The 14,591-nt window shown below is 41.7% G+C and overlaps 1 protein-coding gene across 1 annotated transcript; it reads right to left on the minus strand.

Moving 5' to 3' along the window:
• Nucleotides 1-1,809: 1,809 nt before the first annotated feature.
• LOC123096018 (endoplasmic reticulum oxidoreductin-1) lies at nt 1,810-5,897 on the minus strand. Its single transcript, XM_044517598.1, has 10 exons — nt 5,594-5,897; nt 5,360-5,491; nt 4,521-4,776; nt 4,311-4,421; nt 3,498-3,616; nt 3,306-3,410; nt 2,992-3,194; nt 2,783-2,906; nt 2,222-2,385; nt 1,810-2,129 (listed from the first exon to the last, which is right to left on the minus strand). Exons 1-9 carry the CDS (start codon nt 5,759-5,761, stop codon nt 2,236-2,238), a joined length of 1,368 nt encoding a protein of 455 aa, XP_044373533.1. The 5' UTR covers nt 5,762-5,897; the 3' UTR covers nt 1,810-2,129; nt 2,222-2,235.
• Between the last annotated feature and the right edge of the window lie 8,694 nt (nt 5,898-14,591).

Below are 14,591 nucleotides of genomic sequence, written 5' to 3' on the forward strand. Positions count from 1 at the left end.
GAGAAAAATCCAAGTGTGTACCCACTTTTCTTTTCTTGCATGCAGCAATCCGCAAAAAAGAACGGCTGGTGTTGCGATGCTGTCGCCACCGTTTTCCGCAATCCCAGCGGCTACATGTGATGTGACCGTCATAACTGCACAACCATCCATCTGCTCAAGTCGTCATTCATAGTTTGCATCCCATCGACTGAAGTCAACCACCGAATCGTTAGACTTTCCTATGAGGATGGCTTTGAGATTATTTTCTTTCTTCTTGTATGCCGATTTGTTTGGTGTTATCAACAATAAATAATACTCTCTCCGTTCGAAAATACTTGTCGGATAAATGAATAAAAATAGATGTAGCTAGATAAATCCATTTTTTCAACTAGTATTTCTGGCAGAGGGGGTATATAGTTGTGTGTATTACTTGATGCGAGAGTTTTTTCCTCTGAAAAAACAAACAATGATGCTTCTCGTGCATTATCTCAACGAAAATAGTAGCAAATAGTAGACCCTAACATATATGCCATCAATAAGGGAGGTTGAAACGGTGACCATAGGACAAAATGAAAGCCAACCCCAGACTTGAAACCTGCAGATGGAAACGCATGCGCCATTTTTCCCTGTAAGCAAATGATTATGATGCTGCCGAAACTGCACCACTTTTCCTCAACAAAACGCAGCGTGGCGCCGCTTGATGCTCTGTAAGGCTGTGTGACAACCTGCAGGCAGCAGGCAGGCCGATGGGAGCTGCCGGCCGGCCGGCCTTGTCCCGGCGCCGTGGAAGTCGCTGGGCATGATCAGGCTGCTCAGACCTCAGTGCTCGATCACGGGTGTGCCTGACAGCTATCACTGGCTTTCGGGCCGCCTCCGGAGGGCCGTCCCTTTGACCGACTGTTGGGTGGGAGAAGGGGGTTCCGACCCGGCGGCGGCCTCCAGTCTCCGGCTGATCGCCGGCGAGGCCCTGCCCTCTGCCACAAGAGCGTCAAGAACCTGCCTGTACCTCGGCCATTTCATATTTGCCGGCTGGTATCTGCTGCTTCTGTTACTGTAACTGTGTTCAGTTCTGCCACACCATGGGAGCGAGCGTGGATGTGACCAAGCTCTTCTTTACGGACATTGTTGGCTACAGCGACGGCCTCTCTTTTCCTCGCAACATCACTGACCTGCCTGCAGCAGGCTTGACATATGTATGTGCCAAAGTAGTCTGATACAAGGAAGCTCCATAACCGATCACTGTGTATCCCACTAGCTCCTGCTCTCTGCGACGCAGCCAACATGTGCTAAACTCCAGCGCCATCCTCATAACAGGTTGAGCATATAATAGTCACAATGTACAACAAAGTTTGGAGTTAGAAGGCATCATCTATCACTGTTTTGCTGGTGGTAGGACCTCTCACCTCGGCTCGGCTCCTTCCTGACAACAAGATTTTCACCTAGTGGCATCTACTTCCTCCGTTCCAAAATATAAGTCTTTCTAGAGATTCCAATAGATGACTACATACGAAGCAAAATGAATGAATTTACACTTTAAAATATGTCTACATACATCCGTATGTTATAGTCCATTTGAAATGTCTAAAAAGACTTATATTTTGGAACGGAGGGAGTAGTTTATAAAACCTTCCGATATTTTTTCAAGAAGACAAAATCTTCCGATATCGTAGTGACCATCTTCTGTAGCTCACGACACATGCTATATTATTTCAAGAAGTGTCGATTTTAGTTGTTACAAACTGGCGATCACAACACACGCTATCTTTCCGTCGTTTCCAAGAACAATGGTGAACATATAATCAAGTTGATGAAACATGCAAACAGTTTGGATTGACAAACGGCCTTACTTCGTTAGCAGTCATATGTATTATCAGTCAACGGAGGAAAGATAAAATGTCACTAACTGGAAGTTCGACAGAAAAGAGGTGAAGTCTACACTACATACAAAATTTGAAAGGGATATGTCCCACTAAAACTGAAAGAAAAAAAGGGGTAAACTTGTCTTTGTTTGGCTTCCAAAGTTTTCTACATATCTTTTGTCTACGATCTGTAGAACCCTAGGAAGCTGCTCCCTGCATGTACATCACTCTCCCAGTATGGAGAAGAGGAGTTATAGAAACAACTTGCCCTCTTGCATCTTTGCAGAATACCTGTAGAAATAAATAGATAGAAAAACAAGGGTGTGAGGAATCAAAGTCAGACAACAAATCTATACCACTCAAGAGCAGGAGGGAACACTTACGGTTTCACATTTGGTCAGGAAGCCCCCTTTTGCAAAGTTGAAAAGCTCTGTTGTTTAATGATTTCCTGGCTGGACGATCCTGTTTCATGTACAAACTTGACAGATTCTGACAGCCTATTCAGAAGATTTACCAGTGCAATGACCTCATTTCGCTGCAGCTGGAACTGAATGATTACCATGAAACATTATTAGACAAATTGATATGGTGAACATCCAAATGAACTCAAAAGGTAAACCTGTTATTCCATAGGGAATGTAGAAAACAATACTGCAAAGTCTATTCTCTCTTAATTAATATACGCGGCAAATCTTTTGCCCGTTTAAAAAAAAACAATACAGCAAAGCATCATGAACTGTGAGCTAGTGTCGTATAAAGACGGTATGTCGAAGACTACTCTCACCAATCATACATCATATACCATATATTAAGTTATACTCCCTCCGTCCCATAATATAAGAGCGTTTTTGACATTACACTAGTGTCAAAAACGCTCTTATATTATGGGACAGAGGGAATATATTGCAAAGCGGTCGCGGTTAAAATGCAAATGAACAGCATACCTGTTGATTCAAATTGTTCTCTCCATCAACAGAAAATAGAATCTTCAGCGCTGTTCCAAGCCCAAGAACTTGAAGCTTTCCCCATAATCGACACTTCTCACAACCAACACAGTCCATAATTGCACTATAAACAGAATGTTGCAGTGGGTGCGGTTTCAAGTTAGTGAAACGCATAATATAAATTGAAGCAGAGAGATTAAGGCACATACCTGATATTTCTAAACTGCTTCTGGATCTCCTGCTTTAACTCAGGGCCATTTTCACCTTGCCACAGTTTTGCTTCATCAAAAGGTAATGGACATGCAGATCTTAACTTGTGGTTGTAAAGCAATTGCCTCACTAAAGATTGTGTTTTCAAGTCCTCTTCAGGATTGCCAGTGTTGTACTCTGCCTGCTCAAGGTAATCTGCCGCCTAAAAGATAGCAAACAAATTGTCACTCACGACAAGCTTTAGGCCAAAGCAACTCAACAGATTAATCTTTAAAATCAAAGATTAAGTTTTAATCAAGGAAGAAATAGGAACCTTAGTCACTGCCCGAAGAACAAATAGGTATGTGAAGTACAGATTTTCGACACGCTCTGGGTACTTCAGAACACGGTCATGCAACAACGAAAGATTATGTCCCCACTGTAATCATATACACCAAACTTGTCAAATCAAGTACAAAAATCGTCTAATAAGCACCAAACTAAGTGTAGAGTAGTAGATAGATACCAAGTTAGCAGATTCATCAAGAAGATAATCATAAGCAATATGTACAGATATTGAGGAGTGCAATCCTGAAATTAGCTTGTAAAGTGCCTTCTTCTCCTGGCACATATCTTCTGAAGGATCTGCGAAAATAAAATGAAGTTTGAATAAGGCTTGTCCAGACAATTGTAGCGGTATAAGCAACGCTAGACACTACACCATTCAACTTGGCTACAACAGGCAACTGTACCATTAGGGATGCGCGGGCGTCTCGCATATCCCACAAAACCAGCAAATCAGTTCACTTCTGGCCGGATAATTAACACTAAACTAGAAACGAATTTGTGCTATCATGTAGCGCGCAAACCCGCCCGCTTTGCATCCCTACGTACCATACCATAGAAGAGGAATAAATAAGCAACACACACTGCTCATAAGTGGTTGTTTAGAGCACTGCCAGCAGACTAAAACTTGAAGGTACTTCCTTTTGTTACATATAAGTATCCCACAGAAGGAACCATCCAATCTTAATCTTAGAGTACAACCACACAAGTGAACTTAGTTTGAATTGTTGTGCATTCTCTAAGGGAAGTACTCCCTCCGTTTGTTTTTATAAGACGTTCAGACAACTAGCTTTGTGCTGTTTTGAACAGTGTCTGAAAGTCTAAAACGTCTTATAAAAATAAACAGAGGTAGTATCATGCAACTTACAGGCACATCAATGATTCATTTAATATGTTGTGGATTCAGCCATAATGTACTTACAAACAAAAGGATTCTATAGGTCAACTGCAGTCAGAATGGACATGTGAGAAAAAACGGAGAACATATGCTTACATTTTGGGCAATTTTCTTTGTAGATAGCGTCCCATATCCTTCTAGCTGAATCACCAGTATAACCAGTATAACGTTCAGGATTAAGTTGAAGATTCACATAAGTCATCTCAGCTGGAACAGGGATACATTTTTGTTAATCATCAGATTTTCAGGGATGCATAAAGAAGAATTAAAGCACGAACGATGTACAAAAATGAGGAAACAATGTACCATTATCCGTCTCATCATCTGATGTCCATGGATTGTCGGTTTCAACCCACCCTTTGAAAACCTTGGTGTCAAGGGTTCTATCAACCGTGGCTTCTGGTTTTCCTTCTTGACAGATCATGTTTTCAGGAGAAAGGCCACTGTAAGGCTTCTTGAATGGTTCGGGAAATTCATTATCTGGGCACTCGCATACACTACAGTCCCTGAGCCGACACATGCCATCATCAGGCCAAAAAGGGCAGTCACACCACAACTTAACCTAAACAAGGAAATAAATAACCCAAGACTTAGAACAAATAAATGAATGGTTGTAATGTTGATTTTCAGGGATAGCATTTCTGTACAATCATACAGTAGCTAACAATTATAGTAACCACAAAACATGTAACATTGGCTATGTTACCCTTAGCAGCAGCAACATCAAATAACAAACATATATCAGTGGCTTATCCTAAATAAAAACAGATTTGGTGCTCTATCACTTGGCTAAAAGGCCATCAACCTTATCTGAGCTAAGAATGATGTACGAAAGGAAGGGATAGGAACCAAGAATCGCCCTAGGAGACCCAACAGCTATCAATGAAGTGCGGTAATCTAGTGGAGAATTATACAGTTGCCACCGGTCTCCCACATATCCAATTCCGTTACACAAACAGCAGAGCAAAAAAATTGGCTCTATACTTATGGAGTAAATGATCCGATCAAACATACACCACTACATAACTCTAGCATGTCGAGCTGGCTATCACAGTTCTTAACATGGAAACATCACAATATGCACTTCCCATAAGCTAGTTCACACATAACAAAACCGTTAAAACAGAAGAGCAGAATTTGCTTACCTTGAAGTACCTGAAGAAGGGCAGAGCGACGAGGTCCTGCAGGATCGGGTTGAGCACCTCCTCGTTGATGGCGTCCACCGTCTCGTAGTCGCAGCAGCAGTCCTCCACCATCCCCGTGTACTTCCTCGCGCCCTGATGAATCAAACACGCAGCACCGCCCCCAAAACCGCATCGTCAGACCAAAACCCGAGAGCAGAAAGCCAATCACGAGACCAAGGGCGGGGGGAGCCTTACGGGGCAGCCGCAGCCTCCGCCGCGCGAGAGGGACGAAATGGAGGGGAAGCCCCGGTAGCTCAGGGCCACGGCGAGGAGCGCCACGAGGAGGGCCCCCGCGGCCGCCGCCCATCGCCTCCGCCTCCGGCGCACGGCCCCGTCCGCAGCGGGAGGGGGCCCCTCTGACATCCCGCACCGGGGTGGAAGCTTCTAGAAGCGAGATCTGACCGAACGGCGGCGGCGGAGGAATTTTCTCGCCGTGTTCGCAGTCGGGGCGTTGGCGGTTGGGAAAATCGCGTAGGCGGCTTGCTGCTACTAATACAGAGGCTGCGGTGGAAGAATCCGCGTGCGTGCCTCGGTTTACCCTCTGCTTGTCGGAACTGGCGATGCTGTGCACGGAATGATGGATCGGACGGCGTATGTAGGCCTGGGCGCGTCTGGACGGCTGGGATATGGCCGGATGACGTGGTTGTGCACCTGTGGGCTGCGCTTGACCAACAGCTCATTGACCAGCTCGCACGACACGTTAACTAAGCTTCGCACGGTGCCGACGTCAAAAGAAAAAAAAACTTCGCACGGTGCCTTCGCGGGGTTGGCGTCTAGAGGAAATCTCTCCTTCGTTCCTCTACCTGTACACCACTTTCTCCACCGGCCCCAAATATCCCTGTTTCAATCGCTCTCAAATCTCAATTCTCTTCTTAATTAATCGGCGAGGTAAAACTTTTGCCTTGGTTTTGAAAAAAAATCTCCATGCACCAGCCGCCTGCCCCAATCCCACCTCTCTCTATGAGGCTGCCCCGGTATTCTCCCCCTCAGAAACCCCACACGTAGGCAACAACAACAGCACAAGACGTGTCTTTCAAGCCATCAGATATGTCTTCCTCTTTGTCCCTAAACTCCCATCCCGGCATCGTTTAACTTATGCCTCGAAGTCACAGCACCGAGCATGGGGGAGAGAGGCGGAGTCGCCATGCAAGTTGAGAATATCCACAAGCTGCATAGCATGCCTAAATATGTTGTGTCGTGCAGGGATTCCATTTTCACTAGCACATTCTGACAAACATTTCTGAAGAAGACAGGTGTGAATTGCTCATGGGCTTTGCTTACCACCAACTACTGATGGCCACATTGAAAGAGTCAACCAACGTAGAATGTTACTTGAGAAAGACTAGCCACAGTAACATAGACTAGTAACATGCATATGTTACTAGTCTATATTACTACCTCTATAGTGGGGAGTAACATATGTGTAGTACTCCCTCCGTTCCTAAATATAAATCTTTTTAGAGATTTCAAATGGACTACCACATACGGATGTATATAGACACATTTTAGAGTCTAGATTCATTCATTTTGCTATGTAGTCACTTGTTGAAATCTCTAGAAAGACCTATATTTAGGAACGAAGGGAGTAACATACAACACTCTATTTATTAGGCTATAGACTCATCTTGCCTTGATATGTGTGATGTTACTCATACTATTAGTAACTAGCTAATATCCCGCTATGTTACCACTTTACTCTCTTTCTTCATTTATTGCTTGCCACATCATCTATTTTATCTAGATATGTGTGATGTTACTATCTATGTTACTCCCATTGTGGGTAGTCTTAGTGCTCATACCAAAAAGTGCTCCAAATGGCTTGCCCTATGTGAGTTATGGTATAACACAAATTTGGCAATCTGCATTAGGAAAGTCCCCTCTTGAAATTCGGTATGGTCATGTTCCGAGGTAGTACTTTGGCATTTAGGCTTCCGATTCGGTTGATCCGGTGGATATTCATCAATGGATGGATGATCGAGTCAATATTTACTTCGAGCACAACACAAGTTGAAGTCTCGGACAGGTAAGAAAAACAGTGAGAAGATTTTTCCAGAAAGGTGATATGGTATTATTAAAGCTTCAACCATACGTGAGGTCAATGGTTATTCATTGTGCGCACCATACAAGATATTGCAAAAGATTGGGACAATGGCCTACAAGCTCCAGCCACACCATCCAGTAAAATTCACCCGGTCTTTCATGTATCTCAATTGGAGAAATTTATTTCCCTCCCCTCTCCATCGAGTAGAGGTAGAATTCACCCGCCTATCTGACAATTGAAGAAATTGGTTCCCCCTTGCATCGAGTAGAATCCCCCCTCGGATGCAAAAAATAGTAGAATCCCCCCGGTCTTTCATGTCTCCCAATTAAAGAAATTTGTACCCCGACGCATCAGGTGGTGCCTACTATGCCTTATGTGCATGCTTCTTTGTAGATTTCACTCAAGGTTCTCCGTCGATGCATTCATCGGCAAGATCATTGCAAGCTGGCACAAGTGCTCGTGGGATGGAGTGGTGATGGGTCAGCAAGATCATCCCATGAAGGACCAAATGCCCCACCTCTTCTCATATGCAAAAGATAAAGACATCACTACTGCCATGATGAGCAACATTGAAGAGGACAGTTTTTATGAGAAGTTGCATACCCCTATTTCCTCTACTGCTGTTCAACAAAGCCATGACTTATTAGACATAATGAATGGCAGAAGCAACATCAATGACAAAGACTCATGGCAGTTCTACTGGAGTTCTAGCAAATACTCCAACAATATAATCTATTTGGAATATATTGGAAACCCACCTGATGCGCCAAAGCCCTATCAATGGATACGAAAGTCTTGCAACTTGCCAAAACAAAAATTCTTCTTCTGGTTACTCATACAAGACAGGCTAAACACCAGAGATCTACTACTCAGGAAGAACTTTTACATTGAAAACAACATATGTGAGTTATGTAATAATGAGCCTAATGAACATTTGATGCATCTATTTTTTAGTTGTGATTTGAGCCAAAACTTTTGGCTTGCACTAAGGTTTCAATTGAACATATATTATGCTCTGACAGAGATGCTGATGGATGGAAAGAAAAGAAGCAGCATAGGATTCTACAAGGAATGCTTAATTGCTGGATGTTGGAGCCCATGGAAGCATATAATCAGTTTCATCTTTGACAATAAAACTAAAAGCTTAGCCTACTGCATTGCCTGCTTCAAAGAGCACTTTGACACCATCATCAAGAAGGCAAAACCAAGTCTGAAAGAGGGAATGCAATCTTGGCTAGATTACTTGTAAATTTGTTGCTTCTGTTCATTTCTGTGTACAGACACCTGTATATGTTCCACAAATATTAATGAAAAAGAGTAACCGTGGGGGTTTCCCCGCCACGTTTGCTCAAAAAATCACAATGTGGCGCAAGTGCTCGTGAAACGGGTCAATGATGGCCACATGATGCTACTTGGGAAGATTTTGGGTCCCTACATCAAGGTTCTCCATTGACACATTCGTCGTCAAGATCATCGCAAAGCAACACAAGTGCTTATGGAATGGAGTGATGCTGACCTAGAGAATGCTACTTGGAGAAAAAAAACTCAGGAAGATTTTGAGTCCCTATGTCAAAAGTTCCCACATGCTTCGGCTACAAGCCGAAAACGGAGGATGGAAAGGAGGGGAGTTCCTATTCCGCGACTTGCATGATAAAAAACGAGTAATCGTGTAGGATGAGCAAGTTTAGCGTCGTTAATATGCTGGGCCAACTTCCGCTTGCTCGCATTTTTTTGAATGTTCGATGGCTCGCGCCTACGTTCTTTCACGTACGTTTGTCTAAAAAGACAAAAAAAATCTTTAACATACGTTGAATTACATGACCATTTTCCCCTTTCTTTTCTATTTTTTACTTTGGGCCTTCTTGAGCTTTTCCTTTCCTTTTTCTATTTTGAATACTTTTTTGCTTTTGGTCTTTTCTAGTTTATTCTTTCATTTCACAAATCTAAAAAAAATGTTCATGATTAGGAAAATATTCGCTAATTTGTAAAATGTTCATGATTTTGAGAAAAAAGTCTGGCAAGTCCTAAAATATTCACGGATTCAATTTTTTTTGTGTGATTTTGAAAAAGGGTTTGCGTATTCAAAAAAATATGTCACGATTTTGAAAAGGTATTTGCGAATATTTTTATTTCCTAGATACTTTCTAAAAATTTGTGAAAATTCTGTAATTTGCAAATTTGAACTAATGCTTATGATTTCAAAAAAAGATCGTGAATTCAAAAGGTGGTCCTGATTTTCAAAAATTATAATCACGTATTCAAAAAAATGTTCATGAATATTGAAATGTATTCACAATTTTAAAAAAATGTCTGTGAGATCATAAATTTTTTGTGGGTTCAATTTTTTCCGTGGTTTTGAAAAAAGGTTCACATATTAAAAAAATGTTCATGACTTTGGGAAAAATGTGTGGAAAATCATAAAATGTTGGCGGATTCAAAAAATGTGTGTTTGAGATTTTTTTCATGCATTCATAAATGTGAGTTTGAAAAAGAGTAAAATGCATCATAAGTCCTTAAACTATTGGAGATGTGTTAGTTTAGTCCTATAACTTCGAAAGTGCAGTTTTTGGTCCTAAAATTATTGTGGATTTATCAGTTTAGTCCTATAACTTCAAAACTGCAGTTTGGGTCCAAAAACTATGTAAGTTTGTTCATCTCATCTCCTAAGCTTGCATGACCAGCATCTAGGGTGCATTTTTAAAAATTAGCCCTTTATATGTGTTTACTTCCCCAAAAGTGGTTCATATGCTTCCACGTTGTAGTGTGTAGGACGACATCCTTCTCCCCCGGCGCGGCCACCGGGCCATCACACCTCTCTCTCATGAGATTGTCGTTGCCGTGACACCCTTGTTGTAGAGTTGTTGTGTAGGTTGTTGTTTGCGCACGAGCATGCCCACGAGTGGTGAATTGTTGTTGCTGCCGGACAATGCGGGGGAGTGCGCAGAAACCGTGAAGCTGACGCAAAGTTTAGCGAGAGTGACACAACCCAAGCAACATCCACAGGTGGGTAGCAATTGGGCGTTATGTGACGTGTCATTCTGCTGTTATGGGTTGAGGCAGAGATGATCGGTCTACTCTCCTCGCTGGAGCTCAATCAATCATGCCACTGATGACATGCAGTTTCAAAGTTATAGGACTAAACATACGCACCTTCAATAGTTTTAGGATGTAAAACTGCAGTTTTATAGTTATAGAAACAATCCGACACACCTCCAATAGTTCTAGGACCTAAAATTGTGTTTCGAAGTTATATGACTAAGCTCACACACCTCCAATAATTTCAGACTAATGATGCATTTTACTCTTATGTTCACGATTTTGAAAAAGTTCAATTTCCTGTTTTTTAATTGTGAACATTTTGTATTTGCAAATATGAATCTGCCCACGAATTCAAAAAAATGCTCATGATTTAAAAAAATGTTTGTGAATTCCAAATCTGGTCATGAATTTATTTATTTTTCACACTTTAGTATGTCTGGGAGATCATAATTCTTTTCGTGGTTTTGAAAAAGGATTCACCTATTCAAAAAATGTTCATGATTTAGAAAAAGTTTGTAAAATCATAAAATATTGGCGGATTCAATCAAATATGAGTTTGAAAAATGTTCGTGCATTCAGAAAATGGTTGTGATTTTTCAGAAAAATGGGATTTCAAAAAATGTTCATGATTTCAAAAATTTCTGATAAAACAAAATATATTCATGGTTTCTAAACATGTTCATGATTTTAAACAAATGTCCAGGAAAACAAAAATATTCGTGGTTTCAAAATATGTTCATGATTTTAAACAATTATTCATGAAAAATATAAAGGAAAATAGTAAAAACTAAAAATAAAGAAAAAATAAAGAGGAAAGAAAAAACAAAAATGTAAATAATAAAAGAACAGAAAAAACTAAATAAAAGAAATAAAAAATAAAAATAAAAATAAAAATAAAAATGCAGAAAAACTGAAATAATACGAAAAGGCGGTCCAGGAAGGTTCTCGATCCTTTCCAAAAATGGAAAAGCCCTAAACGTGGGAGCTAGTTGAGCTGGCCCAACTAGATGTCACACCAAGCATGAGGTTGTACCTGTCTATCCGCCGACCTATGCGATAAATAGGGATCATTGGAAGGAGGGTATCAATCCGCTGATGGAAAAACCAGAATCGCTGGAAGGGAGGGTGCCAATTCGCTGGTGGACAACACCTACGACAACTCATTGGACCGGTCTTCTCGACCGGTTCGTAACAAGAAATGAACACCAAATGCTATTCGGCACCTTACGTGCCCCTTTGTTCCATTCTCGCAAATGGGCGCACACCCCCTTCGTCGCGCTGGGCCAATCCATTTTGAATATATTTTCTATTTGTAAATTGCAAAAAACTGCGCGAGAGCTGGAATTTGATCCCGCGAGGGGCGGGGTTAGTGTAAGACGCGATAACCACCCCGACCACTTCACTTGTTATGATTACCTACATGTTTTGTTTTCTTTTCTTCTTTCTCATTTCTTCTTTTCCTTTTTTCTAATTTTAGAAACTTTCTTTCTTCATGATTTTTTCTAAAAAATTGATGTAAAAATTTCAATTTTTAATGATTTTTATTCAAATTTTGATGAATTTTTTTAGAATTTAATGAACTTTTTTCAAATTTGATGAACTTTTTTTCAAATTTTGATGAATTTTTTTCGAATTGTATATTTTTCCCAAATTTGATGAACTTTTTACAAAATCTTTGATTTTTTCCATTTTTTTGCGAAATGTGTTTAAAAATTGATGAAAGTTTTTTTGAATTGATGAACTTTTTAAAATTCGTAAAGTAAATTTTGAATCATGTTTTTTTAGATTTATGAACGAAGGGACGAACATCAAAAAACAACACAATGAGACAAACAAGATGAACGGACGAACACTTGCGTTGAACGAAAGGGAAAGAGCTGAGCACGTAGCTGGGCCGGCCCACGCGGGGCTACTACGAACGCCTGCCGAGCGAATCGGCGCCTAAGGCGTCGAAGAGGATGTCTCCGAAATCACTAGTTGAGGAGTACTCCTTTCAAATATCACTTCCTCGTCCCCAGGTTGCAATAACTGGCGCGCTGCATGGGTGCCACTTGTCGTAACCTAGGAGTTTTCCCTTTTTCCGTAGATCTATTTATTCAAAATGTTTTATCTCTTAAACCGTGCGTCCAAATCTCAAACCGTTTTCATCGTTGGATTCCCCGCGTCGAGATTTTCAAAATTAGACACCATGTAGATAGGTTTTGACGAACTTTTTTCACGAAAAATCCGTGCCTCTCAATAAAAAATAATAGAAAACTTGTTTTTTTTGTCGTTCCCAAGAGGCACAGTCGTGGGTCTCACGGAAGCAAAATTGTGTCTCTCATGAAAGGAAAAAAAGAGAAAACACGTTTTTTTCCGGTTTCTGAGTCATGGAAGCAAAACGTGACTCCCACGGAAAGGAAAAAAGAACACGCGTTTTTCTGTTTCCGAGAGGCACGACCGTGCCTCTCGCGAAAATAAAATCATGCCTCCCGCAGAAGCAAAAAAGAAACGCATTTTTTCTCGCAATTTGTTTTCTGATTTTTTTTCTTTGAGCAGCTAAGAAATACCGTTTAAAAACAAAAGGCCAAAAAAACAAAAAAATAGTCTAAAAAGCCAAAAACACATGCGAAAAAAAATTCGAAGAAAACATCGAGAGTGACGCACTCTCAGCCCACCCAAAGTGATCGTTGCGAGGCTTCCGAAGTGTGATCGTTAACTAGTTGTTCTCGGAGATATGTCTACGTTTGGGTCCTTGTTAGGCATTGTGACTCGTTATGTTTGGGCCCTTGTTAGAGCAACTCTAGCAGACCCCGCATCCGCCCCGACCCGCAAAATAACCGCCAAAATGCGGGTACGGGCCGGAAAGCCTGCCCGACCAGACCCAGCATCCCGCCCCGGCCCGCAAAAATTTTTAGGGGGCGCGGCAAATTTCCGGCCCCAACCCGGGAAAACGCGGGTTTCCCCCCCGCGACTGCGGTGCCCTGCATCACAGAGAGGCAGTTGGCGGAAGGGACATTTCAGCCCGCGCTCTTTTCCCCCTTCCTTCCGCCGCCGCCCGCCCTTGCTTCCGCCCGCCCGCCGCCGGCGATTCCGGCCATATCTGCGGGCGAAATCGCTCCGCGGAGCCGCCCCACACCTTCCTGAAGGAAATATGCCCTAGAGGCAATAATAAAGTTATTATTTATTTCCTTATATCATGATAAATGTTTATTATTCATGCTAGAATTGTACTCCCTCTGTAAACTAATATAAGAGCGTTTAGATCACTACTTTAGTAACCTAAACGCTCTTATATTAGTTTACGGAGGGAGTATTAACCGGAAACTTGATACATATGTGAATACATAGACAAACAGAGTGTCACTAGTATGCCTCTACTTGACTAGCTCGTTGATCAAAGATGGTTATGTTTCCTAGCCATAGACATGAGTTGTCATTTGATTAACGGGATCACATCATTAGGAGAATGATGTGATTGACTTGACCCATTCCGTTAGCTTAGCACTCGATCGTTTAGTATGTTGCTATTGCTTTCGTCATGACTTATACATGTTCCTATGACTATGAGATTATGCAACTCCCGTTTACCGGAGGAACACTTTGTGTGCTACCAAACATCACAACGTAACTGGGTGATTATAAAGGTGCTCTACAGGTGTCTCCGAAGGTACTTGTTGGGTTGGCGTATTTCGAGATTAGGATTTGTCACTTCGATTGTCGGAGAGGTATCTCTGGGCCCTCTCGGTAATGCACATCACTTAAGCCTTGCAAGCATTGCAACTAATGAGTTTGTTGCGAGATGATGTATTACGGAACGAGTAAAGAGACTTGCCAGTAACGAGATTGAACTAGGTATTAAGATACCGACGATCGAATCTCGGGCAAGTAACATACCGATGACAAAGGGAACAACGTATGTTGTTATGCGGTCTGACCGATAAAGATCTTCGTAGAATATGTGGGAGCCAATATGAGCATCCAGGTTCCGCTATTGGTTATTGACCGGAGACGTGTCTCGGTCATGTCTACATAGTTCTCGAACCTGTAGGGTCCGCACGCTTAACGTTTCGATGACAGTTATATTATGAGTTTATATGTTTTGATGTACCGAAGGTTGTTCAGAGTCCCGGA

This window comes from Triticum aestivum, chromosome 4D, assembly GCF_018294505.1.
Source record: "Triticum aestivum cultivar Chinese Spring chromosome 4D, IWGSC CS RefSeq v2.1, whole genome shotgun sequence".
Classification (NCBI taxonomy): domain Eukaryota; kingdom Viridiplantae; phylum Streptophyta; class Magnoliopsida; order Poales; family Poaceae; genus Triticum; species Triticum aestivum.